Source organism: Helicoverpa armigera, chromosome 29 (genome assembly GCF_030705265.1).
Source record: "Helicoverpa armigera isolate CAAS_96S chromosome 29, ASM3070526v1, whole genome shotgun sequence".
Taxonomy (NCBI): domain Eukaryota; kingdom Metazoa; phylum Arthropoda; class Insecta; order Lepidoptera; family Noctuidae; genus Helicoverpa; species Helicoverpa armigera.
The window spans coordinates 1,651,869-1,678,953 of NC_087148.1; the positions used below are offsets into that span (position 1 = coordinate 1,651,869).

The 27,085-nt window shown below is 39.5% G+C and overlaps 2 protein-coding genes across 6 annotated transcripts; one reads left to right on the forward strand and one right to left on the reverse strand.

Annotated features, from left to right (window-relative positions):
• Window positions 1-7,526: 7,526 nt before the first annotated feature.
• Window positions 7,527-14,424, forward strand: LOC110378510 (slit homolog 1 protein). The gene is made up of 9 exons (XM_049851355.2): window positions 7,527-7,681; window positions 8,720-8,839; window positions 9,313-9,530; window positions 10,038-10,235; window positions 10,806-10,993; window positions 11,467-11,671; window positions 12,162-12,346; window positions 12,903-13,045; window positions 13,778-14,424. Exons 1-9 carry the CDS (start codon window positions 7,597-7,599, stop codon window positions 13,891-13,893), a joined length of 1,458 nt encoding a protein of 485 aa, XP_049707312.2. The 5' UTR covers window positions 7,527-7,596; the 3' UTR covers window positions 13,894-14,424.
• A 30-nt stretch (window positions 14,425-14,454) lies between these two features.
• Window positions 14,455-26,862, reverse strand: LOC110378519 (uncharacterized). Of its 5 annotated transcripts, none has more exons than XM_064042683.1 (21): window positions 26,723-26,862; window positions 26,072-26,169; window positions 25,361-25,505; window positions 24,651-24,782; window positions 24,003-24,054; window positions 23,566-23,617; window positions 23,071-23,140; window positions 22,494-22,578; window positions 22,088-22,124; window positions 21,429-21,504; window positions 20,861-20,928; window positions 20,445-20,517; window positions 19,969-20,021; window positions 19,057-19,126; window positions 18,757-18,812; window positions 18,311-18,374; window positions 17,377-17,409; window positions 16,823-16,858; window positions 16,462-16,542; window positions 16,007-16,077; window positions 14,455-14,647 (listed from the first exon to the last, which is right to left on the reverse strand). In XM_064042683.1, exons 1-21 carry the CDS (start codon window positions 26,725-26,727, stop codon window positions 14,568-14,570), a joined length of 1,437 nt encoding a protein of 478 aa, XP_063898753.1. In that variant the 5' UTR covers window positions 26,728-26,862; the 3' UTR covers window positions 14,455-14,567. The 5 variants fall into 5 exon arrangements, with proteins under 5 accessions (XP_063898753.1, XP_063898756.1, XP_063898755.1 ...); XM_064042686.1 differs by having other exon boundaries at window positions 14,456-14,647; window positions 23,566-23,599; XM_064042685.1 differs by having other exon boundaries at window positions 14,456-14,647; window positions 20,861-20,925.
• Between the last annotated feature and the right edge of the window lie 223 nt (window positions 26,863-27,085).

Genomic DNA, 27,085 nt, shown 5'->3' on the forward strand with positions numbered 1-27,085 from the left:
CCATATCAAGTGATGAGAAAAAGTTAGCGCAAGTCAATTGATCTATCTGTTCCTCTATGCGAGGCAATGGATAATGTTCTGGATGAGTGTTTGAGTTAAGCTCCCTGTAGTCGACGCACATTCTATCCGTATTGTCTTTCTTTTTTACAAGAAGTATAGGACTTGAAAAGGGGGAGGAGCTCTCACGAATAATTCCTGCGTCAAGAAGATCTTGTATTTTTCACGAACTACCTGTTTTCTACCGGTGCTAAACGATAAGGTGACCTATGAACTACTTTATGGGGTCTATCAACTTAATCTCTAACTGCCCTGTTTTAACGCGCCTAGTTGGTACACCATCAACAAAATAATCAGAATATTTGTTCAGTATTCTTAAAAGTGCTTCTTTATCTTCATTTACTAAGTCCGTGTCAACCTCAGAAACAAAGCGAGCATTACATTTGCTTATGCAAAAGTTAGCCTCCTGTTTCATATTAAGCACAACTTTGTTATTATCAATTGTTGCATAAAAACCCTTGTCCAAAATATCTCTACCTATAATAATCGGCACAGAAATATCGGAATCAGGCACGATGTGAAATGTAATGTCAACCGGAACATCACCAATCGTAACTGTGCTTAACATTTGACTAGAGCATTTGACGTCGTTACCGCCAAGACCAGTAAGGTAAACTAAATCGTTGCGTACAGTACCCGGAAACCGCTTAGAGAGACTTTCAGTCATGAGTGAACAAGATGATCCACTATCGAATAGAAAAGGAAACCGCTCACCGGAAGATGTCTCCAGCGAGGATCTGGAGGGTGATGACCGCAGAGGTTGACTTCTTTGTTCGCTAACCCACCGGGCCTCTTCTTGTCGGGACAAGTTGGTGATGTGTGTCCAGTCTTTCCGCACGAAAAGCAGGTAATGGCTTTGTCTTGCTTGTTGGTGGAAGTTGAATAATCTGAAGGCTTCGATACTTGATCTTCCTTACGCGATTTGCATTCAAACTGTTTGTGACCCTTACGCCACAACGATGACATTTGCCAAGAAACCTCGTATCTGTCACCCGCGGTCGCTTCACATCAGGGTCTTGACACCCGTCCGTATTATCCGTCCGGCGTTTCAGCGAGATGCCATTAAGAATTCGAAATAACTGAGCGCGAGTAGTAACGACATGGGATGTTAGCTCTCTACGTATCAAGTTGTCCTTCTGGCATAAAACAGATATGACAAACCCAGTAATAACCTCTTCGGATAATTCTGCTTTTGGAATTTGCTCGATCATGCTCCATAAGCGCAACGCAGACTCAGATGCAGTTTCTTTAGCCTCGATTTGAAATCGCAATATCTCATCAAAATGATCTTGAATCAGTTTCGGTTTGGCAAATCTAGCCAATAACAATTGTTTAATACTACACCAGGATATGTTCTTCAAGTTTAATTTGGTTAAACAGGTAGCGGCACGACCTTTGAGTGCTCTAGTGAGTGCCATTAGTAAGTCGACACCATCGAGATTTTTGTTCTCTACTATGACTTCGGTTAGTGCACACCAATCTTCGATATCTGCGGCCTTATCGTCAGGATCGTATGGGATGAGTTTTGTTGTCACATTAGAACTCACTGCTGCCTGGGGCGGTGGGATTGAGACCAACCGGGATAAGAGCGACTCCATGCTTGACAATAGTTGCGTTGCAGGGTCGCTTTTTGATGGCTGCGTATCCACGGCATGATCTCTCTTCGATCCCACTTCTGATGTCGGCTCTTCGATACCAACATCAGAAATCTCCATCGTTTACTCTAGCTGCAGACGCTTAGTTTATAATGAATAATAATGCCAGCACTGTCTTGAGTACACTTTATAGTTAGAAATAACAATTATGGTGAAAAACAAACAATAAACTAAATTACGACGTCGAATTGAGACGATTCGCCTGGTGAGGGCGCGCGGGCCTTTTTCTTTATGTCAAAGTTCCCGCGCTGCTCCCAACTTGACGCTCCGTCAGAGTGACAGTTCCTCAGCTGTCACTCTAATCCGACGTATTCTCATATTCTCTACGGCGGCGCCGACAAATATGATAAAAGGAATCCTTGTAAAAGTGACGAATTATAATAATAACTATGCAGCTATAAAACCCACCAACTCAGAGGAACTTAGTCCTGTACCCCGTTGAAATATAACCTATGTTATTCTGAAATAGGAGCTTCCCAACAGTACATAAACAAATAAATGATTTTGATTTGATTTGAGTGAAAGATCATTCAAATCAGTTTATTAGCTTCGAAGCTTTTACAGCAGAGGTACAAACAAAAAATGTTTTTTTCCTATCTAAATATATAAAACTCAAAGGTGACTGACTGACATAGTGATCTATCAACGCACAGCTGAAACCACTGGACGGATCGGGCTGAAATTTGGCATGCAGGTAGATGTTATGACGTAGGCATCCGCTAAGAAAGGATTTTGATCAATTCTACCCCCAAAGGGATAAAATAGGGGATGAAAGTTTGTATGAAACTTTGTCAATTTTAAACCGATCGGACTGAGACTTTGCATGCATAAAGCTACTATGGCGTAGGCAACCCTTAAGAAAGGATTTTGATAAATTACATCCCTAAAGGGATAAAATAGGGGATGAAAGTTTGTATACATCTTCTTAGATTTGTACACGCTAATCTTCCGAACTACTGAACGGATTTCAATGATTTTTTCTTTGTTGTATCAGTATTAAGCCTGGTCAACATTATAGGCTATAATTTATCTTCGAAACTTGAAGACCTGATGCAGAACTCCAACAGACCAACAAAACTATAAGAGATACAAAATGGTGCCATGGCAAAATTGTTTCATGTGATGAGCATTTTCAGCTGAGATAATAAATTTTAAGATCTGGAACACCTGATGTGAAACCCCAAGAGCCCAGCTTCTCTATACCATATACAGGTATGACGTTTTAGCAAAAGTTGTTCAATTTGATAAGCACTTTCTATTGACTTACACAAATTGAAGATCTAAAACACCTGATGTGGAACTCCAGGGGCCCAGCTAGACTATAGCATATAGAGGTATGACGTTTTAGCAAAAGTTGTACAATCTGATAAGCACTCTCTGTTGACTTATAAAAATTGAACCACACCTACACCTGATGTGGAACTCCAGGAGCCCAGCTAGACTATAGCATATGAAGATATGACGTTTTAGCAAAAGTGGTTCAATCTGATGCACTCTCTATTGACGTATAAACATCGAAAATCTGGAACACCTGATGTGGAACTTCAGGAGCAATACTACACTTGAAATGTATAGATAATATAATAATGTATAGATATGAAATAGGTATGGTGAATCAAAAAGTAATTAGTCCGTCTTTTAGACACGTATTTTCTTTTCTCTCTCTCACAAACAAATAATAACGAAGATACAACAACGCTTGAATTCACTGCTTAGTACAAATTTTACATACCTAGACGTGACGTCACGAGCCCCACTCTCCAACTTTGTTGCGTTATATCTCATTATTATATTGTATGTCTCTTCCAGACCTCGGGACTATAGAGTTCCGAATTTTGGGAGGCAAACGTGGGGCCGAAGCCAACTCGCTGAAGCCCTTTTGAGACAACTTTAATGAAATGGTGACACAAAACCGACGATTATCCCTTTATTAGCTTTACTCCACTCTGGACGGCCAAGCCAAGCCAGAGGCGTGAGACCTACCCCCGTCATGATTCACTCCGACCGGCCGGAGATGGGGACAGTATACTCTCCCCAGTATATAGCCCCGTGGGTCGCTACTCCCCGTCTCCCAGCCTCAGATGTCCTGCGGTAGCTATATCTCATTATTATTGTCGTTATTATCTCAAGAGCCTTTGTCCCAATTATGTTAGGGTCGACTTCCAGTCACGATGCAACTGAGTACCAGTGTTTTACAAGGAGCGACTGCCTATCTGACCTCCACGACCCGGTTACCCGTTCAACCCAACACCCCTTGGTAAGACGTACTGGCTTCTGACTACCCATAACGACTGCCAAGAATGTTCAATGACAGCCGGAACCTACAGTTTAACATCCCCTCCAAATGACGGTCATTGGTATCCAAAATATACGTAGAAAGTACATATGAACTTAGAAAAGTTGCATTGGCAGGCACTTGCCAGACCTGGAATCAAAGACGCACGCTCATACTTGAGAGATTGGTTCTCTACCCACTAAACCACCACGACTTCCACTAAGTCACCACGACGTAATAATAGTTGTGTAATATTTTTGCCACACACAAATGCGGACTAATTAGAATCACTACTTTTATCCCTATGGTCACGTCTATTGCGGTTCAGTTCTCAGCGTTTTGTTTAGTCTGCTGTGCTTTTGCTGTTAAAGTACAAAAATTAAGTATATAGAACGTTTCTCTTCGGTCCCTTAAAATTCAATATCAGACTATTCAGATCTTTGATTTTGCTGACCCCGTAGTCGCTGGCATAAGGGACAGGATCCGCGTACGAAGTCGCGGGCAACAGCTAGTTTAACTAAATAAGTACTATCATATTAGTTTCGAAAAACAAATGTGCTTTGTTGCCAGACTTTCTGGCTACTCGATTTTGCGATGACGCGGCTTAACCTTTGATCTACCAAAGATGGCTGTTAGTTAGTCACGCGCTCCTTTATTGTTACAATAGTAGATTTACAAATAATTTCGATGATTCAAATTCCATATAAATTGATTACGTAAATGTACTGAAAGTTCCGGTTTTAATAGGACAAAGAATAAGGAGATTTCATATCTTATCTTGTAGTATTTGGTATAAAGATAGTCCTTTGCTGTGGTTTCGCCCGCCTTATTAGCGTGTTTTCAGGGCGTATTTTCAGTATTCATATAGCCACGGCTTTGCACGGTTTTAATTACCCACTAGCAGTTTCCCAGGGGTTTCAATCGCGTCCCGTGAAATATCAGCCCGTACCCGGATAAAATATAACTTGAGCATAAGCTATATTGGCCCTGGATAATTTAGGTAGCCTATGCTATATTTTATAGTATGGATAGTGTAGCTTTTCAATAGAGAAAGAGTTTTAAAATCGGGTCAGTATTTTCGAGTCTTTATGAAACAAACAAACAAAACATTGTTTCCTTTTTTTTATTTGAGAATAGATATAGAAATACCTAGGCAGATATATGTATACTTAGACATAACGTCTGCCTATTTTATCAATGAATCATTTTGCCGGAAGTTCCGTGCTGACGCGAATAGGTAAAGTTATTTGAGTTACAAGTGAGCTAAGATGTTGTTTTACTGCGAGTGCATATTTTGAATTCCGAGCTACTTAACGAAAGACTTTGTTTAAATCAAGCGCAGCGACTGATTCTAACGTAGAATTCTAAGGAGATGAGGATGATGAGGGAGATAAGGAGATCTTTCACGCATTGCCGATCTATTAAGCGGTAGTGGGTTCACGTCTATGGTAACTACTTATAAAAAAACTTTTACCTATTGCAGACCCACAAATCCATAAAATGTTAGTATAACAGCATGAAAAACTTAAAACTAGTGCTAGTAACAACTGTTAAAACATACTTTAAAACAACTATTGTGTTGTATACGTATTTCATGGAATGGCCTCTGACCCAGTGTTGGACGTAACCTATAATTCGCATGTACCCAGACCAAAGCAAGTGCACCCAACGATTTATCTTGAACTCTAAGCCTTTTATCTGATGCAATTTATATAGGTAACAATATATGTACCAATAATCGTAATCTTCAAGATTGCAAGTAGGTAAATAAAAGATAAACATATGAGTAATTGGTCTTAGGTATTAAATTAAATCTTTGCTAATAAATTATAAATTAAAAATCTGTTTGTTAAATTTCATCATCTGCCTAGCCTTTTCCCAACTATGTTAAGGTCGGCTTCCAGTCTAACCAGATGCAGCTGAGTATCAGTGCTTTACAAGGAGCGACTGCCTATCTGATCTCCTCAACCCAGTTAGTTACCCGGGCAACCCTATACCCCTTGGTATGATTAGTTGTCTGGCTTTCTGGCTTCTGACTACCCGTAACGACTGCCAAAGATGTTCAAATGACAGCCGGGACCCACGAATTTAACGTTCCTTGCGAAACATGGAGAAACTCGTCATGACAAAATGATCACCCATCCGAGGACAGACCACGCGATGCGTTGCTTAACTTTATGACCGAGCTCTTACAGGGTCAAGCCACTGCAGTATATTATTTATACCTACTTATATATCAATGAAGTATTTGTGTATGTTTATCATAATTTACAGATTTTTATAAATTCGTGTGGTTTTATCTTGAGATAAGCTATCGTCTCTGCAAAGATTAGGTGTGGTTGCAGAAAGGTAGATTCTTTGATTTGCGAAGCTTCGCGTAGAATTGAAATCCATCCTCCGAGACTTTTTTTTCAACTATTGGTGGTGCAGTGTTGTTACACCACCGATGGGGGATTGTAAACGAAGGACCGTAGCGGGTGCGGGAAAATAGCTTGGTCAGTGATTAGGCGAACCGAGACACAGTATGAGTGAAGCTAAAGGGTTTTGGTGAAAGGAAAAAGGACTTACTTGCGCTGGATGGTGGACGAGCACGTTGTCGCAGGCCTGCGATGCTGTTTCCTCTACGCGTAGGTTAAATACACTGTCACTCACGATTAGTTCTTGTGTGCCGGCTACACTAACACTGATTTTTATGCGGTTTGAGATGAAGCGGTGCGGTTATTTAATTTACTTTCACATAAAATGCGGAGCGGTGTTGCGGTGATTCGAAAAGTTTTTGGAATACCTACAACGGCGGGAGCGTTGCGGCGCTAGTCGCGCCGAGAGTTGGTACGCGCGGCGCATCTTCCTTCTCTTTCTGGTGTATTGTAGCGGGATAGGAGGGAAAGGGAAGGATAGCCAACTCATACTGTGCGGTTGCGGAAGTATAAAATGTTAGAAAAGATGCGTTCAGAAATTGTATTAGAAACAATATAGTTAATGAAATTAAAATGTAAACTTGCGCGAGCAACTATGTTGGGGTCCGCTTCCAGTCTATCCGGATGTAGCTGAGTACGTGCTTTACAAGGAACGAATGCCCTATCTGACCTCTTCAACCCAGTTACCCGGGCAACCCAATACGTAGAATTAAAGTATTTTTTACTTTTTTAAGACAAAGAATGTAATATTTTTTTAACGTAAAAGTTTTTTTAATGGTGCTTCATAATCATTCTTTAAAATACGCAAAAGTCACTCTGTTTGTCTGTCCGGCTTTTAAACCAAAACTTCAGGAATTACTTTTTATTTGGGTAGAACCGCGGTGAACGTACATACAGTCTGTCATAAATAAGAATTTCATCCTGCTGAAATTTCACCAACAAGAAATTAACTCCATCCATTTTTTCCTCTTGGAGGCTATCGTGTTCTTACGCTGTAGCTTGCACTAAAGACATAGGCATAAAACCCGCGTCTAACACAAGACACCTCTGTTTTTCTCTAATCTTTGCCCCAAATATCTTGAAGTAATATCGTTTTTGTATCGTTTATCTTGTAACTGACGTTTTTAAGTTCTTATCAAACAAAAATTCAGTTATATTTTGTTAAAAATAGTGCGAGGACGCTTGTCGCAAAATGTTTCTATTTAACTTATTTAGGTTAAGTGCAGTTTTAATTATTTTAGTGACAATTAAGTTAAGTTTAACACAGGAAGATGTTGGTAAGTAACTTAGTTGCTAACTTAAGTATATGATCTCTGTTCGGTGGTGTCGAATTGTCGTCAAATCGCGCTATGAGAGTGAAGGAATAGGGAGTGCACCTGTGTCTAAGCAAATGTGCGTGCTCTATATATGTCCTGCGCCGCCTGATCTTCGAGAACAACCATCGTGGCTGAAAATTGGCTCGGTCGACATTTTTATTCTAATCAGATTTTTTTGGCGATTTGAACCGCATTTGCCCTAAAAACTACCTTATGTAGATATGTACTCTTTAAAATTGTTTATAACATTTTTAAAAGTTCATTTCAAGTTTTAGATAAATATTAAACGTGCCTATAAAATGCAATACGATGATTTGCAATCCGGTCATTAGATTTTAGGATGAGTGGTTACAAAACAAAATCTCAGAGTAAAAATTTAGTCTAAAAAAGTAGTGGTACATATATATGGATATGGCTTATACATATTTCAATAGATTTCGTAATACGATACATACCTATCATATACATGAAGGGCATTTGTGTTTGTACCTATGTACCAAAGTTTAGTGTTTTGTAATAGATAATAACGAAATTTGTGTTTCTGTACAATTGATGTTGTTTATACTACCTATGTAAGTATGTATATCGGTGCTATTTAGTCCTTACTGTCCTTGCTAAAATTATACATGCGACAATAACTATGTCTTGCTGTTTGTCTGTATATCCGGCTACCATGCAAAAACCACTAAACTAGACCGATTTTCACTGCAAGATACTACTTACTTGTACTATAGTACAAAAGCACAGGTGCACAGGTATTTCGATACACAAGTGTATAAATAATCGTCTTCCAAACTCTGGGCTGCTTTGTGAAAGTTTTTTAAACCCTCAAAGCGAATTCAGCCCGACCCAGTAATCGAACCTAAGACGTCGTATTCGGGAGTACCTACTTTTCGCCTAAAATCCTATTGAAAAACCCACTCTGCAATAAGTACTATCAAAGTTCAAAGGGAAATTTTGACAATGATAAATATATTATAATATCTTTGACATTTTCAGGTACAGAAACGACAGACGCGCCTAGTACAACAATATGCTCGCTATGCTCCTGCGCAGATGGCGTTGTCAATTGCGCTAGTCTAAATGTTACTTCTTTGTTTGAAATACCTGATTGGGATGGTGAGTAGTCCATATCATCATCATCATCATCATCTCAGCCATAGGACGTCCACTGCTGAACATAGGCCTCCCCCTTAGATCTCAGATACCTGTTGGAGGCGACCTGCATCCAGCGTCTTCCGCTATATCCTTTAAAAGGTCGTCTGTCCACAATATTTTTTCATTGCTACGCTTTCATTGGGAATTACTTTACCAGTCATCATCATCTCCAGAGCCTTTTTCCCAATTATGTTGGGGTAGGCTTCCAGTCTAACCAGATGCAGCTGAGTACCAGTGCTTTACAATAAGCGAGTGCCCTGTCTGACCTCCTCAACCCAGTTACCCGGGCAACCCAATACCCCTTGGTTAGACTGAATTTCTTTGCGCCCCTAATATGCGCTATTCCCATAAAAAACCTAAAACCGCTCGATTGCCCATCTATATACTATTCTATATCTATGACACTAGTATATGTTATAATTTTCTCATTTCAGCTCTGAAAGATTTCAACCCAATCACAGTAAATCTAAGCTTAAACCCAATAACTGCTGTAACGAGAATAAGCAAGCTACCTATCCAAGTGCTGAATCTATCGTACTGCGAAATTTCGTCATTGGAGGACGGCAGTTTTCTATATCTTGAAGACTTGATGGTTTTGGACTTGTCAAATAACAAGATTTCCACAGCAGCTATTAATAGGAAAGTTTTTGTGGTAAGTACAGTTTTTACTGGAGTTTCTGTACCTTAAATCAGATGGTTCAAGGGGGGAAAACCGACATAGTCTTGCCCAGCCCGGTTAGTATGGGCAAACGTGTCTACCACGCATGGAGTCAGCAGTCAAGTGGTGGACGTTTTCGAATGTTACAACGAAACCTTCAGCCTATAGGCCAATTAATGTCTAAACTAAATGTTTTTATGAAAATCCTGGCTATTGAACATCTTTGGCAGACGTTATTACTTTCTGCTATCGATTTCACCAGCTTCCCGAGGAAACTACTTCCCATACTAGGATAAAAAACAGCCTATGTGTTATAAGATAAATAAGCTATATTACTGCCAAGTTTTATCAAAATCTATCTGGAAGTTTTGGCTCGAAAGAGGAACCAACATCCAAACGTAGATTGCAAGTGAATACCAATCTTTGTATTTAGATAAATACTACTTTTAACCACAACAAAAATAGAAAAAGGCTAATTTTAAACTCTGCTCTAATTTCCAGGGTCCCCTTACCGGTGGAGGTCCCGAAGACTTCAAAAGGATGCAGTCTTTGAACCTTGCGAACAATGATCTTCATACTTTACCGCAAGATATTTTCATGTTCATGCCAACTCTTACCAGCTTGGACTTGAGTGGTAACCCCTTGGCGTATATAGACCAGGTCACTATGGGGTCTATATCGGATTTGAAGAATTTGAGGGTGAGTTTCTTTATTTCTAGCTTCGGGATCCTGTGGGATCTCCGCGCGCTCGGTTAAAAGGTTATAGTCGTCCTCGATAAATGGGCTATCTATCATTGAAAGGAATTTGCAAATTGGCCCAACTGACTTATGTTAACCCTTTGTATACCGGAGCGCAGATATACGCGAGACATAATTGATTTACTATTGTTTTATAATTAGCGACATAGAAAATGTTAATTATGACCTAGTTTCATGGTTCACTTTTATGATTGCGAAATTCAACATGCTTATGTAAGTCCGATATATCTTGACGAGTCTGTTGTAAGCTATAGGCCATAATGTATAGTTGTGACTTCAGTAATCAGTTTTTTCCGAAATATCCAAAAAATTAAAACTTACCAAACGTAATATTCACATTGACAGGCTCCCGAGGAAGCTCTATTACATTTATTTATTTCTTTTAACTATACTAAAATGAGATGACGGCAAATAGAAGAGTATGGAAGGAGAAAGCATGCTGCCCTTTGGGATAAGATGAAGAGAAGACTGTTATACAAAACCATTATTAACAATTCACGGTTTTTACAGGAGCTACGCCTCAGCGGGTGTGATCTAGAAACATTACCAGATGGTTTATTACGAAGGCAGAGGAAACTCCGTCACTTGGACCTCAGCAACAACCGGTTTACTACAATACCCTTAGTTTTGAGAGAAGCCCCAAACTTAGTCTACTTGAATCTCGATAGAATACCCATGCAGACATTAGAAGCAAATACGTAAGTAATTTAAACCGACTTCCAAAAAGGAGGAGATTGTCAATACGAATATTATTTTGCCTCATTGGTCTACTTGTCGCATAGAGTGAGGGTTAGGGTTCGATTACTGGGTCGGACCTAAATCGCTTTAGAAAGTTCTCAAAGCAGGCCGAAGTCTGGAAGTTGGTGATTGATACACCCGTGCATCGGAGAGCACGTTAATGTCGATCCTGCGCCTGTTCTCTCTCCGGTGGTGTCGGCTTGCCGTACCATCGGGCTATGAGAGTGAAGGAATAGAGAGTGCACCTGTGTCTGCGCAAATGTTTGTAAACTATAATATATCCCGTGCAGCTGGCTGATCTTTTTATTTGACGCCATTATTATAACTACTTCTCGCCCGGTTGGGTTGGATAAGGATCCTTTTGAACGTTTTAAAACCACTTTTTTTAGTTCATTTCTGTGTTTCACTAATTTATTTTTTTTCCTAATTTCAGAGCCTTATCAAACCTGACAAAACTGCAAGAACTAAGCATGAGTCGATTGAGCAGACTACAGAACATTTCAGCTGGTGCCTTGGCAGGGCTTTCAGACTTAACAATACTACGTCTGAACTATAATCCTAGGCTGACTAACCTGAATCCTGACTTCATGGTATGGAAGAACGAAGATGATGAGGAAATGTGGCCTAATATTAAAGAGGTAAGTTTGGTTACCAGAAACATCTGAATCAAATTCTAAAGTTTTAGGAATCACTGTCCTCCTGGCCTTATTCCAATTTTATTTGTGATCAGCGCAACATATTTTCTTCTTCCATACTTTTCTATCTGCCGTCACCTTACGAGTAACATTATTTCTAGCCATATCGACTTTCACACAATTCATCCATCGGTCGTCCTATTCCATTAAATGCTTCCATCCACATTCATGCTCAAAACTTTCTTCATAACGTGTTTCCTAGGGTTTCAGGATCTCGCATTATAATATTATTTTCGCAATTCAATATCTCTTGATTTCAACAGCCTTATTTTCCTTATTTTCTTATATCCTATCATTTATTTTGTGTATGTTGGCTAACCTTTAATTGTACAGTGTAAGTCCTAGTTATAACAGCAATTGTAGTCTAAGCTTTATCTACACAGAAGCTGTTGATAACCCCTTAAATAAATAAATATGTTTTCTTCTGTTCCAGCTATACTTAAACAATAACAACCTATCAGGAATAGACTCCGGTCTACTAGACAGTTGGAAAGACCTGGTGACTGGTGATTTTTCCACAAATCCCTATAATTGTGATTGTAATAACCAGTGGATGGTCGATGTCTTGGTTCCTGTACTCAGTGGCATGCCTACTAACGCTACTATTAATAGTATGGTGTGAGTATATTATAGTTTTGAAAACTAGCTAATGTTGGTGAAATAGTAGAATGGATAGGTAGGCATATGCGAAATAATATAGGTAAAAATTCTTCTTAGGTCCAAGTTGACCGACAATTTTAACGTCAGTTTCCATAAAACCACTGTTTATTATGAATGTGCACCTTCAAGATTCAAAGTAAACAGTTGTTTTAAGAAAAACGCACTTTCATTGGTAAACTTGGCCCTTAGTTTTCATATAAACTCAAATTGGTGATAAGGAGATCAAATGAATGAATTCAATCAATATTCTAAACCTTTTCGCAAAATAAATACAACGGGTAAGAAATTCTTGTGTGTGTGTGAATGTCCTTACACATAATCCTTGTATGTGTAAGCTCGGGAGCGCTCAGTAGTGGTTGAGTTGCACACAACGGCTTACCTGAAATCTTCATGAAATACAGAATTTATTTATACCCGCATTTAGAGAGCCCTCCCCCCCTTTACCTAAATTTAAACCACCATTTTCATTTCATATTGCACGTGAAACTGTAATATAATTTTCTTACCATTTCAGATGCAAGAAACCTTCAGATCTTAGAGGTCTGACCTTCGCCCAGTTGTACAACACATCTAAAATCCTCGTGTGTCCGGAGTCTGAGAGCATATCGGACCTCCCAATGGTCTCAAATATGGCTATTATACTAGGAATTATGATCGGTAAGGTTTTAATAATTACCTTAATAAGCCACTTAATAAAACTATCTGCTCTGCACTGCCCGTGACCATGGATGCTATGAAGGATCCGAAACGTCGGGATTACGTGATATTACCTAATATGTTCCTAAAACCGCGATAAAATCCGAAAAGTACCAAGTTTTATTTTAGACACACATGAGAAATATACCCCGGGTGTTTCAGCCGCGTCCTGTGGAGACTTTCGGAAAAAATATTTTTATACCCTAATGTCACCCGGGGATAGTGTAGCAGCTAGGGGATACCAGCAGTGAAAGTATTTTTCAAATCGGTATAATATTAGTAAACTGCCTCGTTGGTCTAGCTGTCGCAAGTGCGGTTGCTAAGAACGAGGTCTCGGGTTCGATTCCCGAGTCGGGCCGAAATCTCTTTGTGGGTTTTAGAAGACTTTCACAAAGCAGCCCAAAGCCTGGAAGTTGGCGATTGATACACCCGTGCATTGGAGAACACGTAAATGTCGGTCCTGAGCCTGATCTCTCTCCGGTGGTGTCGGATTGTCGTCCCATCGCGCTATGAGAGTGGAGGAATAGAGAGTGCACCTGTGTCCAAGCAAACGTGCGTGCACTATAATATGTCCTGCGCTGCTGACTGATCTCCTTATATGAGAACAGTCGCCGTGACCCTAGTCGGCACATCATTAATTACTATGATTTTTCCGTTTTACAATAAGTCTGAAATCGATTTTTTCGTTTCCAGGTATTGTAGTGACATTTCCAATAGTATTAGTACTAGTACTACTTTGGAGAAAGGGCTATTTCTCCAAGATGCGAGGAACCAAGTATCATTCAGATGATGAAAATGAAGATTTATGATAATTTAAGCCTAGATTATAATTATTTAATAGTAAAATTAAAAAACACGCTAGTCATGTATTGTCATCAGAACTCAGAGCGTGTGCAAAATTTCATCCTAATCGAAGACTGGAAAGTGGGTCAAATTGAGATTCCAAGATTTTCTTACATACACAGTTGCAAGTGAATCTAATATAAGCGTGTTATTAAGAGATTAGCTACCGCCAGTGGTTTTACCAGCATCCTTTGGGTACTACTCCGCCTACCTGGATAAAAAGTACCTATTCATGGCCTATAGTCTTCCTCGATAAATGGGCTATCTAACACTGAAAGAATTTTTCAAATCGGACCAGTTGTTTTTAATATAAGCGCGTGAAAACAAACAAATATAAAATTAGTCTTCCTCGATGAATCTAACACTGAAATAGATTTTTCAAATCGGCCCAGTTTTTCCTGAGATTAGTACGTTCAAATAAACAAACTCTTCAGCTTTACAATATTAGTAGGTATAGATTATAAATAGGAAGAAGTTTTTTTTTTATATTACGAAAATTTTTTAGTCAGAGAAAAAAATAAGAGAAGTGCCAAAAACTAAAAATAAAACATGTGTTTTTTGGACAAAAGTGTATTATCATTTATTGAACATTTTACATATTTTTTTTATACTTATCCGTGAGTCGAAATTAACGTTTTGGCTATGACTTGAACGATCTTCCACAACCTTGTGACACCTTGACTTTTGGATAATCGTCATCTATAAAGAGAAACGACCATACTTAATGGCCAAAGTTGTGGCCATTCTGCCGTAAACACTTAGTGCCCTGCCTCATTAGGACGCCAATGGCGACGTCGCCGGCTACGTATCCAAGCAGTTAGTATTGAAATGTATGGAACCTAACTCACTTGGCGACGGTTTGGCAACGTCGCCAAATTGGAGGCGTGGCCACGAGCTACAGTTCCCTATGTGGCTTCTGGCTACCGTGGCAACTTGGCGACGTGGCCACAGTAGCCACTATAATGTACACGGTAAAGCGCACCTCCCTCACACAGTCGCCAATGTGGTCGCCAGTCAGCTTGCAATTTCTTGAGCGACGACGTAAACAATTGACTGTCGAGACGCCATGGCCACTCGACTTGGCGACATTTGGATGCCAGAAGTAGCCAGACCTGTGCCGCTGGCGACGTCGCCATGGCGTCCCAGTGAGGTAGAGCTCTTATTGTTAAAAGGGGTCTTACAGCCAGTTTCTTCGTGAAAAGTAAAAGCCATAAGTAACGGTCAAATTCGTTTTTTTAAAGCTAAAGTAACAGCAAAACTAATAGGCTTTTATTTTTGATGAAGAAACTGGCTGTTCGGGTTTAAAGGGTAGTGTTAATTGGGGACTTGGGGTCTTAGAGTTAAAGGGCTATCATCACGGAGAACAAAAATGATTAGCAGAGATGTCATAACGCAAAATCTCCTGAGAAAGTAGCGCGCCAAAATGTGGATTCATCATCATCATCATCATCATCAGCCTATCGCAGTCCACTGCTGGACATAGGCCTCTCCAAGTGCAAATGTGGATTACTCAGCACCTTTTACATGCTTTCTATTCTATGGAACCCGCCTAGTATTTTCAAAATAAAATCACCAATCAATAAAGAACAATCTTTGAATGATTGGTTTTGACTTGGCAATAAACCCGAAAGCTTCGTTAGTTTTAGTAACTAAACACGTTTACCGTACGTAACTTAACCTACAAGAATGTGCGTGATATACCTTTCTTATGGCATCTCCGCTATCTTTCCTTCCTCCGTAGTTATTAGTGTTAATTGGGCACCTCTTTTTTAACGATGGCTAATATCATCAAATGATCACTCCCGCTGTGGGTTAGCAGCGGTGAGGGAGTGTCAGACTCTTACTGACTAAACACCGTCGTGTTCCAACGTAGGCCTTTTATGTACCAGGGCCGAAGTAACTCTTTCGAACAATCCCACAGCCCCGGTCAATTGGGGTCTTAGGTGATAATTGGGGGTCTTATGATTGTTCAAACCTTAATTAAGGAATTTTGGTGAGTTTTACGAAGAAATAGTATTGAAAAACTTAACTCTGGTGCTAATGTTTCGGTAACAATAAGATAATAAAGTAGATACTTACTTTTGCAGATTAATGTTCTGATACATTGCGGGGCTATGAAGTTTTTAATCTTATTTCTATAGCATGCCAACCTGAAAAGTTACAACAACATATTAACACTAGAAGGGCCGGGCTTCGTGCTACACCTTCAAAGACTGCAGCGGTCAATTCGTATACCATATAATGTTTTTTTTTTAATAAAATATATATTTAGCTTAACAATAGCAAATTAGGAAAAGACATAAAATATGAAGAGAAACGAAGACATTGTTTGTGAAATATTTAACAATAACTATGCCTAGTGGAGATCTAAGGGGGAGGCCTATGTTCAGCAGTGGACGTCCTATGGCTGAGATGATGATGATGATGATGATGAACTATGCCTTGTCGCCAATTTGACTGCCTTGGTGTTTCTAATAACTATTTATCTATATTTCTAATAACTATGTAAAAGTAGTAATAATTTAGTAACTTACTCGCTATTTGTAGGGCCAGCTAACTTCATGACATGATCTCTCATGCATCGGTAATTATGTGAACGTCTGTAATGTTTGCATCTAAAAAAAAACAAAAAAAAATATCAAAAATGTTTTATCTCACGAACGCGGGTAAGCTATGCTTGTGTGTGTATATTTAACATGCATATTGTGTTTGTGTGACTGGGTTGAGGAGGTCAGATAGGCAGTCGCTCCTTGTGGCACACTTGTCCTCAGCTGCATACGGTAAGGCTGGAAGCTTACAATAGCATAGTTGGGAAAAGGCTAGGCAGATGACGATACAAATAGGAAACAGTAATATAGTACGTAAATATGTAATAATATTAAAATGGTTTGTTACCTATGGGGACATTTACAATAACTGATATCTTGATCTCTGTAACAGAATAAAGAATATTTTAGTGTCAACTTCTCATCGAGTGAGCTGCAGGTTTAATCACCTAACAAGTCCTAGTGTCAGAGTTTTCACAAATCCGCCTGACGGTCTCTGACGTGGAATTGTAACAACGACTGCTAGTGAGTAGCATTCGGGGACGCCGGTGACACGTGCAGGCAAGAAGAAAATTCATATTTACAATAATAATATAATTAAGTAGTTCCCGTAGTTTCCCCATTCCTAGTCCATTAGCATCCCATCACAATAGCCTAAGTAGTTTTCATCCATAGGTAGCAATAGTTTAGCACAGAACCGAGGATTATCCTTGGGTACATTTCTATAGTGTATACAGGGATAATCGTCGGTTTTGTGTCACCATTTCATTAAAGTTGTCTCAAAAGGGCTTCAGCGTGTTGGCTTCGGCCCCACGTTCGCCTCCCAAAAATCCGGGACTCTATAGTCCCGAGGTCTGGTAGAGACATACAAAATAATGAAGTAAAAATAAGGGATAAACTTACTTCAATTTTGACACTTTAGCAACTAATTCAACCCTGTGAAAGAAAAACATTGTTATGAAGTGCGTCGTGGTGGCCTAGTGGGTAAAGGACCAACCTCTCAAGTATGAGGGCGCGGGTTCGATCCCAGGTCAGGCAAGTACCAATGCAACTTTTCTAAGTTTGTATGTACTTTCTAAGTAAATCTTAGACACTATTGATTGTGTTTCGGATGGCACGTTAAACTGTAGGTCCCGGCTGTCATTGAACATCCTTGGCATTCGTTACGGGTAGTCAGAAGCCAGTTAGTCTGACACCAGTCTAACCAAGGGGTATCGGGTTGCCCAGGTAACTGGGTTGAGGAGGTCAGATAGGCAGTCGCTTCTTGTAAAGCACTGGTACTCAGCTGAATCCGGTTAGACTGGAAGCCGACCCCAACATGATTGGGAAAAGGCTCGGAGAATGATGATGATGAAGTTTAAAAGTGTTAAAATCATGGAAAACAAAATGACTAGCGGAGATGTCATAACGCAAAATCTCCTAAGAAAGTAGCGCGACAACATGCGGGGCGAGGGGGAAGAGGAACGTTACTAGCTCCGCCCTTACATGCCTTCTTTGGAACTGGCCCATTTTATGTAAAAGCAAAAATCCGTAAACCTCTCCTATAGATACGTCAGTCATGGTATGGGCCTGTGATGCGGAGGAATGAGAGTCATGTTGTGAGGAAGGTGATGAGTATGAACGTGGACGGATATAGTGGAAGAGGAAGACCAAAGAAACGATGGATGGATTGTGTGAAAGTCGATATGGTTAGAAAGAATGTTACTTGTGAGATGACTGCAGATAGAAGAGTATGGAAGAAGAAAACATGCTACGCCGACCACAAATAAAATTGGGATAAGGGCAGGAGGATGATGATGATGTAGACAGGTCAGTTAAAAAGTATAAATGTTCTTACCATCCCAATCTATGTGGTACCTGATTGCGGTTGATCGTAGAATATAATTTTCTGACACCACGCCCTGAAAAATATTGAATATTTTAGATAATAGAAGTATAGCTTGATGTTTCAGCCGCGTCCCGTGTAAACTACTGCCCGTATCGGGAAAAAATATATCCTATGTTACTCATGAAGAGTGAAACTTTTAAACATTGAATTTTTCAAATCGGTTCAGAAATTTCAGAGCCTCGAAGGTACGAAAAAAAATGTTTTCTCGAAAGTAAAAAGTAGAAAAGTCGCTAAGAAGTACCGCGACCCTGATACACAAAGGGCTTATAAGAAGGAACATGGTAGGTTTTAGTCAGTAAAAGTCTGACACTCCCTCACGCTGCACCCACAGCGGGAGGGGTCATTTGATGATTACTCACAAAAATGTATAGATAATAAATACATTAGATACATACTTTGATGTTCCACAATATCTTCGTGCAAAAGGCGTTTAATCTTTCGGAAAATGCTGCTGGAACAAATAATTAACATGGGTTTTAGTTACATCCAAAATTCTGACAAGTATTACCAAGGGGTATCGGGTTGCCGGGTAATTGAGTTGAAGAGGTCAGATAGGCTGTCGCTTCTTGTAAAACACTGGTACTCAGCTGCAGCCGGTTAGACTGGAAGCCGACCTCAACATAGTTGGGTAATGGCTAGGCAGATGATGTTTTAAACAAGCCAATTATCTCATATTCTACAGACAAATTACTTACTTTGTCCGTTCGTCATCAGAACTTGTAAGAATGCTAATACGTGAGCTTCTAGTCAGTATGTTCCTTTTAACTGAAATACAATATAAGATTAGAAGATACTTTAAAGGATTGTGTGAAAGTAGACATGGCTATAAAGAATGTTACTTGTGAGATGACGGCAGATAGAAGAGTGTGGAAGAAGAAAACATGCTGTGCCGACCAGAAATACAATTGGGATAAGGGCAGAAGGATGATGATGACTTAAATGGGAAGTAACTGATAGGCAAGGACCGTCGTGGTGGCCTAATGGGTAAAGAACCAGCAACCTCTCGAGTAAGAGTGCAAGTACCAATGCAACTTTTCTAAGTTTCTATGTAGTTTCTAAGTATATCTTAGACACCAATGACTGTATTTCGGATTGCACGTTAAACTGTAGGTCCCGGCTGTCATTGAACATCCTTGGCAGTCGTTACGGGTAGTCAGAAGCCAGTAAGTCTGACACCAGTCTATCCAAGGGGTATCGGGTAGCCTGGGTAGAGGAGGTCAGATAGGCAGTCGCTCCTTGTTAAACACTGGTACTCAACTGCATCCGGTTTGATTGGAAGCCGACCCCAATAGTTGGGAAAGGCTCGGGAGATGATGATGAGTTGACGACCTCGATGGCGCAATGGTCACCATGCCGGACTGCCGGACCTGAGGTCCCGGGTTCGATTCCCGGTTCGGTCGACATTTGTGTGATGAGCATGCTTGTTGGCCGTGGTCTGGGTGTTACAATATGTATCTATATATAGTTTATCAGTTGTGTGAGCACCCATAACACAAATTAATTAATAACTTACCATGGGGCTAACCGACCGTGTGTGAAAAGGTGTCCCGACATTATTATTCGCATGGAAACTCGATATGGTAGTTAGGCTAAAATACAATACTTACAGTATTTTAAAGGTATCCTTAATATGCTGCCGAGACGTCTGTCCATTACCCTTCTGAAATTAACAATATAATCATGTATTATCTCTATTCTGATTTAAGTAATTGAATTTTTGAAGTCATGTAAATCAAATAAATAATAATTAAGTTTCTTTCTGTTTTTCTATCTGTAAAGTTTTATTTAATTACAAGCCGTTTTCCCGCGATTTCACCCGCGTCCCGTGGGAGCTACTGCCCGAACCGGGATAAAATATAGCCTATGTTACTGGCAGATAATATAGCTTTCTTATGGTGAAAGAATATATAAAATAAGTCCAGTAGTTTTTAAGTTTATCCATTACAACCAAACAAACAAAGTTTTCCTCTTTATAATATTAGTATCGATGAATCGGATCAACTATGTGTGTTCTAAATACTAGCTATATAATAATATAGAGCGCATAGTTTTGAGCTCGTGACGAATATATTATTGTACTTACCTCGAATTGTAATCAGACATGGTACCGTAATTTGAATCCAGATACTCTGAGCTGTCATTCAGATAAGTCATATCTGCCGAAATAAAAAAAAAACTTTTGTTCAAAATTTGTATGTACTTTATAAGTATAGTTCAGATATGAAGCTTAACGATAAATAATGTAATTAATATTTTAAAAGCTATAAAAACACTTTTATATTATGCACGTTAAAAGCAAAAAGTTCCAGTTTATATCTTCCAGCTTTATCATCAGATATTTAAAAGAAAAAATAGCGGAATGCCACATACGCTTCAATCGTAATTGAGTCGTGATTGGATCTCAGTTGGATATAAATCTTATGTCGCTTTAGTAAAATAAGAAGAATCGAGCCCCAGGTCAACCTAATAAAATGGAGTAAATATTAATATGTTAATCACCTGATCGCATTCCTAATTCGTGTTTCAGTGTTGAAATGCCGGGCGAAGTTTTTTCTTGCAACCGACTGCTGTGAAAAGGGCATGGTTTAAAATAATTATGATAAATAACTGTAAGATGTTATAGAGATAAAGAGTAAGTTTCATTGAGCAGTTGGAATAACAGGATTATTTTGTAGGTACCCTAAAGGGTCCGAAAACCGTTTTGAAAATTTCACTGTTAGGAAGCTACACTGTCCCCGAGTAACTAACGATATATCTATACTTTAAGTAATTAAGTAATACAATAAATAGGAATCAATTTTCTTATTATTTATACCCTAAAGGCCTGTGCCCAGCAGTGTAAAAAGGCTGTAACTGTAACTGTACCCTAAAGGCCCCGAAACTACTGAACCGATTTGAAAATGTTTTAACTGTCTGGAAGCCAAACTATCCCTGAGTAACATAGGCTAGGTATATTTTATCTGGGTACCTACGGGAATAATTCCCCGGGATGACGGTAAGACAGTTTCATATAATATCCAATGTCTAGTTATACTATAGTATTTTCTCTATATTTCTTAACACTCACTTAGATTTTATAATGACAGGCATTTCAGACTTCTTGCGGAGTGCCATATTGGCTATTTCTGTTGAAACGCCAAGTTCTGGAAAAAAACCCCAACAGGCTTACTACAAAAACTTAAACATCTATTGAACACTTGTTTAAAAAAAAGTGTGGCTGCAAAACCCGTTTTCAACGTCATAATTTGTATTTTTTTAGACAAGTGTTCAAGAGATGTTTAAAACGACAGCAAAAGTTTCAATAGATTAGTTAAATTGAAAGAAAAAAGATTGCGAGTAATGATTGCGAAACTGCCAAAATGTATTAATAAAAATACTATTTCTCATGCGCGAGTCATTGAATAGCACCTGCCGGGGCTGCGGGATTGTTCGCGCGAGTTATCGCGACCCTGGTACATAAAGGACTTAAGAAGGAACATGGTGGGTTTTAATCAGTAAGAGTCTGAGTCAGTCCCTTACGCTGCTAGCGTAAGGGACTGTCACCACACCCACAGCGGGAGGGGTCATTTGATGATTTCCAATAAAAAGGGCATTGAACAGCCAACTTAAGTTATTAAAAGCAAAGTTAGCAGACGAGGCGTGTTTTTGCTTTTTTGTGAGATGGCAGATGGTGTATGATTATTGAGATTTTCTGATATTGAAAGTTTGGAGACAGTTAAAACGTACCCGCCACTCGAAGATCACTGCAGATAGGTCTGTTTCTCTGTAAAGAAAAGACACATACTTAATAACAACCAAACTGCATAAACAGGACTTCAGGCATGTTTTATTCGCCAATTCTTCTTGACCCTGACAACCAGTCCTACCTAAAGAGGTATCGAGTTGCCCGATGGGTATTATTTATCTCGTCTGTCATTTGAACATCTTTGACAGTCGTTACGAGTAGCCAGAACCCAGAAAGTCTGTCAACCAGTCTTACCAAAGGATATCGGGTAGCCCGGGTTGAGGAGATCAGACAGGCAGTCGCTTCTTGTAAAACACTGGTACTCAGCTGCATTGGTTAGACTGGAAGCCGACCCCAACTTTGGTAAAAAGGTTTTTTTGGGAAAAGGCGAGGCGGATGATAACTTACAACCGGTTCAATTATATGTTTTATTTCTTTCCTTCTATTATGTCGTCTCCTTGGAGGTACTAGAATTTCTGGTGAATGCTTAGCCCTGGAAGAAAGAACGAAAAACATACTCATACATACAATTACAAGAACAAAAAACCGGCCAATTGCGAGGCGGACTCGCGCACGAAGGGTTCCGTACCATTATTTTAAATGATCATGTTTGTTGTATGGGAGCCTCCAAAATATTTATTTAATTCTAGTTTTCAGTATTTCTTGTTATAGCAGCAACAGAAATACATCATCTGTGATAATTTCAACTCTCAAACTATCACGGTTCATGAGATACAGCCTGGTGACAGACGGACGGACGGACAGAGGAGCGAAAACAATAGGGTTCCGTTTTACCCTTTGGGTACGGAACCCTAAAAAGTAGCATATATCAGCTATTTCCCGTATGCCGTATTTTCAAGTGATTTATTTATGTATTTTATGCCAACCTCCTGAAATTTTACTAGAATGCAAGCCAAGAGCTTTTTTATCCCGCTTATTTATGTGTGGTGATTATTTTATTTTCTAGATACAGATAGGTACTCACTTGCAATCCGGTATAGGGCAGTTTATTTGTCTCAGTAATTCTTGAGTAACATTGGTTGTTGTTCCCATTTCTGAAAATTACATGAAATCTTAGTTGTTGCTTTTGTTCTGAAAACTTCTTTGACACTGTGGATAATTTACTGTTTTTGTGGAATAACTGCATTTCGCAACGTTTCGGATTAGCTACTAAGTTTAGTTTAGTAAATGGGTGTTTTACTGTCATTACGAGTTCCCCCATATTACAGAAGGCGCGTTATCACTCTAATTTAAACATTTTAAGCAGTCTTTGCGGAAAATCATAAGCCAGGTTGTAATGGTTATTACCCAGAAAATTGGGTTGACTAGGTGATCTACTGTAGGTCAGATAAGCAGTCGCCCCATATGGCTCGCTGGCACTAAGCTGCATACGGTTAGACTGGTCAAATGGCTAATTTCAAACTGGCAAATTTATTTGACGAGAACTGTGTAAGATAAGTAAATACATTTATTTAGTTACCTGTACTTTTCTTCATAATCTTGCACAGAGGCTGCTGCAAATAAAAGCAGGTCTGAAATAAATAAATATACAATTCTTGAAAGCAAATTCGCGCCTAAAATAAGAAGCTAGTGCGTTCGTTTTGAAGAATTTCCACAAAACCACCTTCTTTGTTCGCCAGGTAGGAATTAAAAAAATATATATCTTTTTGCGATTCGTTCGTTTTGAGTTAAAATTCAAACTGTTATCCTGGGATTTGAACCTAAGATTTCTCAGAAATATTGACACACAGAAATAAAGACTAAAGTCTCCGAAAAAACTGCCTGTTTTGTCTAACTAATCGAAACCTAATTTATGTAAAATACGATTTTCTTACAAACATTTTCGACCTATGAACCGTTCTTAATGAATTCCTCTACAACAATCGTTATTATTACGTGATAAAATATAAAACTTACTTCTTGTCTTACTCGTTCAGATTGCAAGACTTCAACTGGTAACGGACTTTTGCTGAAACAAAAACGAGTTATGAAATTATTTTTTTCGCTGACCCCCCGACGAAACTATTTCCCAAGGAGCTGGGCTAAAAGTAGCCTATACGTTATTCTGATATTAGGTACATGCTACATTAGTGTCAAGTTTCATTGCTGAGCAATTTGCGAATAAAGAAATAACATGACATACCTACACACACGCTAAAAACTTTTGTTAGTAGTGAAATGAGACCTATTGTGCGTGTGCGTAGTAGTGTTTCTATGTGAGATATAGTGGAGACCCCATAACGCAAAATCTTCCAAGAAAGCAGCGCGCTGAAATGCGTGTTTTCGGGGAACGAGGAACGTTCCTTGCTCTGCCCTTACACTAAACAATCTACACTAATCTTGTGACAGATAGGTTTTGACTTAACAAGCAACCCGAACTCCTCGTTTGTTCTAGTAAATGATCAAACCCGAGACGATACGTTACCGAGACCAACAAGACGACTTAAGAAGGCGTCCTTGTGGCATCTTTGCAAAATTTCTTGCCTCCGTGGATAGGATGTATGTATGTGAATATGTAAGCGTAGAGTGATCATGTAAAGAATATATCTCTCGCCAGTTTCTTACCTAGTTTTCTCCTGCGTTTTCTTCTGTTCCTCTGAGTCTGTGGCGGATCCCACCAGTACGGACAGTTCGATGACGCCGTCCCGGCTGCTGTCAGCTCTCCTGTCTTGACCTTTGGACCTCTCTCTGTCGTGTCTGGGTAAATAGAGGCAAAAATAATAAGTGAGCTTTCAGGAGAGGGTAGGAGGGGGGCGGGATTCTCATTGTGACATGTTCTTCAAGAAAGCGGACCATGGTAGTTGGCTAGTAGTGTTTTACAGCGTATTTCAGCGAATACATTCCAGAGTTATTTATTCCGCTACGTTCAGCTGCCTAGTTCAAATTGGCCCTGTTTTTCATAACAGCAAGCAAAGCAAAAGATAAGCTGTGTAGCAGCCCGATGCGACTGCGACATAAACAATTATTATAAAGCTTAAGCTTGTTTGTTTGCTTGAAAGTACTAATCTCACCATTCAGTCAGTCAGACAGATTTCGAAAAACATTTCAGTGGTATTAAACTCACTTAAGGAGAAAAGCGTGAGTAGGTAGACGGGATGCGAATGGAACCGTTTCTCGATTAATGGCCTATCCGAGACTGGCAGAAATATAAAGGGCAAACACTTATATATAAAAAAAAAGTTTGAAGGTTAATAAATTCTGAAATTTCGTGATTAATCAGCTATTTCTCTTCCATATAAGTATACAGCGATGTATAATCTACTTATGTGACTTACCTGGTCCTTCTGGAGCGACCACGCTTGGTGGTCTTCGTCTTCCGAGCGGTGGAGCATCCCTGGAATATCCTCTGGGAACAGCTGGAGCAGAATATCACGCCCTTGAACACCTCCGCGTTTTGCAGATTGGTTTCGCTGCATACATCTGGAGTTTAGAAGGAACTGGTGGCTATAATGGCCCAGATTTTGCCAAAGCGTAAACGTTTTTAAGCAACCAAAAGAATTCCGCCGCCCAGGGATAGGTACTACTGAAGATGTAGGAAGAATTTAAGTATTTATTTATTTAAGCTCTGTGGATAAAGACCATCTGTGTCATACCTAATGAGTTCTTCCAAGGACTCATCCTAATAAAAAAAAATTACGTCCGTTTGTACGTTCAGGTTGGTGGTCAGCAACGGCTTCTATTCTTTTCAAGGAGTCTGAATGCTGCTGGAGATTCAACCGTGTATCGGAGAGCATGTTAATATCAGTCCTGCTTGTGATCTCTCTCCGGTGGTGTCGGATTGCCGACCCATGTCGCTATGAGAGTGAAGGAATAAATACCCAAATGCTTGTGAACTATATGTCCTGCGTAGCTGACTGGTTTCCTTGCGAAAAACAGCCACCGTAGCTGATAATAATCGGTCTGGACACCATTACTACGTCTACTGCAGTCTGTTAGAATTGGAGCTGATTCTAAACTAGGGAAATGGCTAGGCAGATGATACTAACAGCACTTATGACATTTCCTGTGGTAGCTATACCCCTCAGGGATGGTGACCCGCTCGACTTTCGGGACAGGATTCTGACAGTGCTCGCATATTTCGCAACTGGAAGAGAATTATTAGGGTACTAGGTCTCGCCAAACTTAATGGCGGTTCGTTACTAGTTTCCTTACATAGCAGGTTGGGTTTTCCACTTTTACATTAGAATTTTGATGAAACTTGGCAGCTTATAGGAATCAGGAAAATATATACCTACCTACGCTATTTTTTATAATGTGGGTGAAGTATATCCCTCAATAAATAGGTGAAACAGCTGTGAGTGAGCTAGTAAAATGAAGTTTACCGCTGCTGGTTTTTCCTCATAAACTCAAAATCTACTGACAGGATTCCAACGCGATTAACTTACACCAAGAGATACATTCATGAGGAAGATTTAGGTATATTACAGCAAGTATTATCGCGTTTTAGCCGAAAGAAGTCCACTGCCGGACAAAGGCCTTCCCCAAGGTTCACCACTTTGCTTGATCTTCAGCAACCCGCATCCACTGTTTCCCAGCGACCTTGGCCAGATCGTCCATCTAGTCCCCACTAACCTGGCCACGCTGTGTTTTCCGGGTCGTGGTATTATTAAAACATAAAACGTAATATATTTACTTACGCCATTTTACACTTTTTTTGTAAATACACTACATTTTTTCATTATAAATATTTTATCTTTACTAGAGAATTTTTAATATTTTATAGATTTTTTTTTCGAGATTTTATAATAGTATTTTCTATGACAGAATGAAATTTCACGATGACATGACAGAGGAAAGTATGAAAAAAAAAACATGACAGCAAAAAGTATCTATATAGATTTCGTAGGTATACATTGGTGATCATCATAATCATCATCATAATCATCACAGCCATAGGACGTCCACTGCTGAACGTAGGCCTCCCCCTTAGATCTCCACAAGTACCGATTTTAATGTAGATATTGATGACGGTCAGAACCCAGAAATACCGAGTCAGACAA

Coding starts and splice junctions, on each gene's coding strand:
- LOC110378510 (XM_049851355.2), top strand. CDS start 7,597: ATGTTTCTATTTAACTTATTTAGGTTAAGTGCAGTTTTAATTATTTTA. Junction 7,682..8,719: donor TTTAACACAGGAAGATGTTG/GTAAGTAACTTA, acceptor TGACATTTTCAG/GTACAGAAACGACAGACGCG. Junction 12,347..12,902: donor GCTACTATTAATAGTATGGT/GTGAGTATATTA, acceptor TTACCATTTCAG/ATGCAAGAAACCTTCAGATC.
- LOC110378519 (XM_064042683.1), bottom strand. Junction 24,783..25,360: donor GGTCGCTCCAGAAGGACCAG/GTAAGTCACATA, acceptor CTATTTACCCAG/ACACGACAGAGAGAGGTCCA. Junction 21,505..22,087: donor CAGTGATCTTCGAGTGGCGG/GTACGTTTTAAC, acceptor GTTTTTTTCCAG/AACTTGGCGTTTCAACAGAA.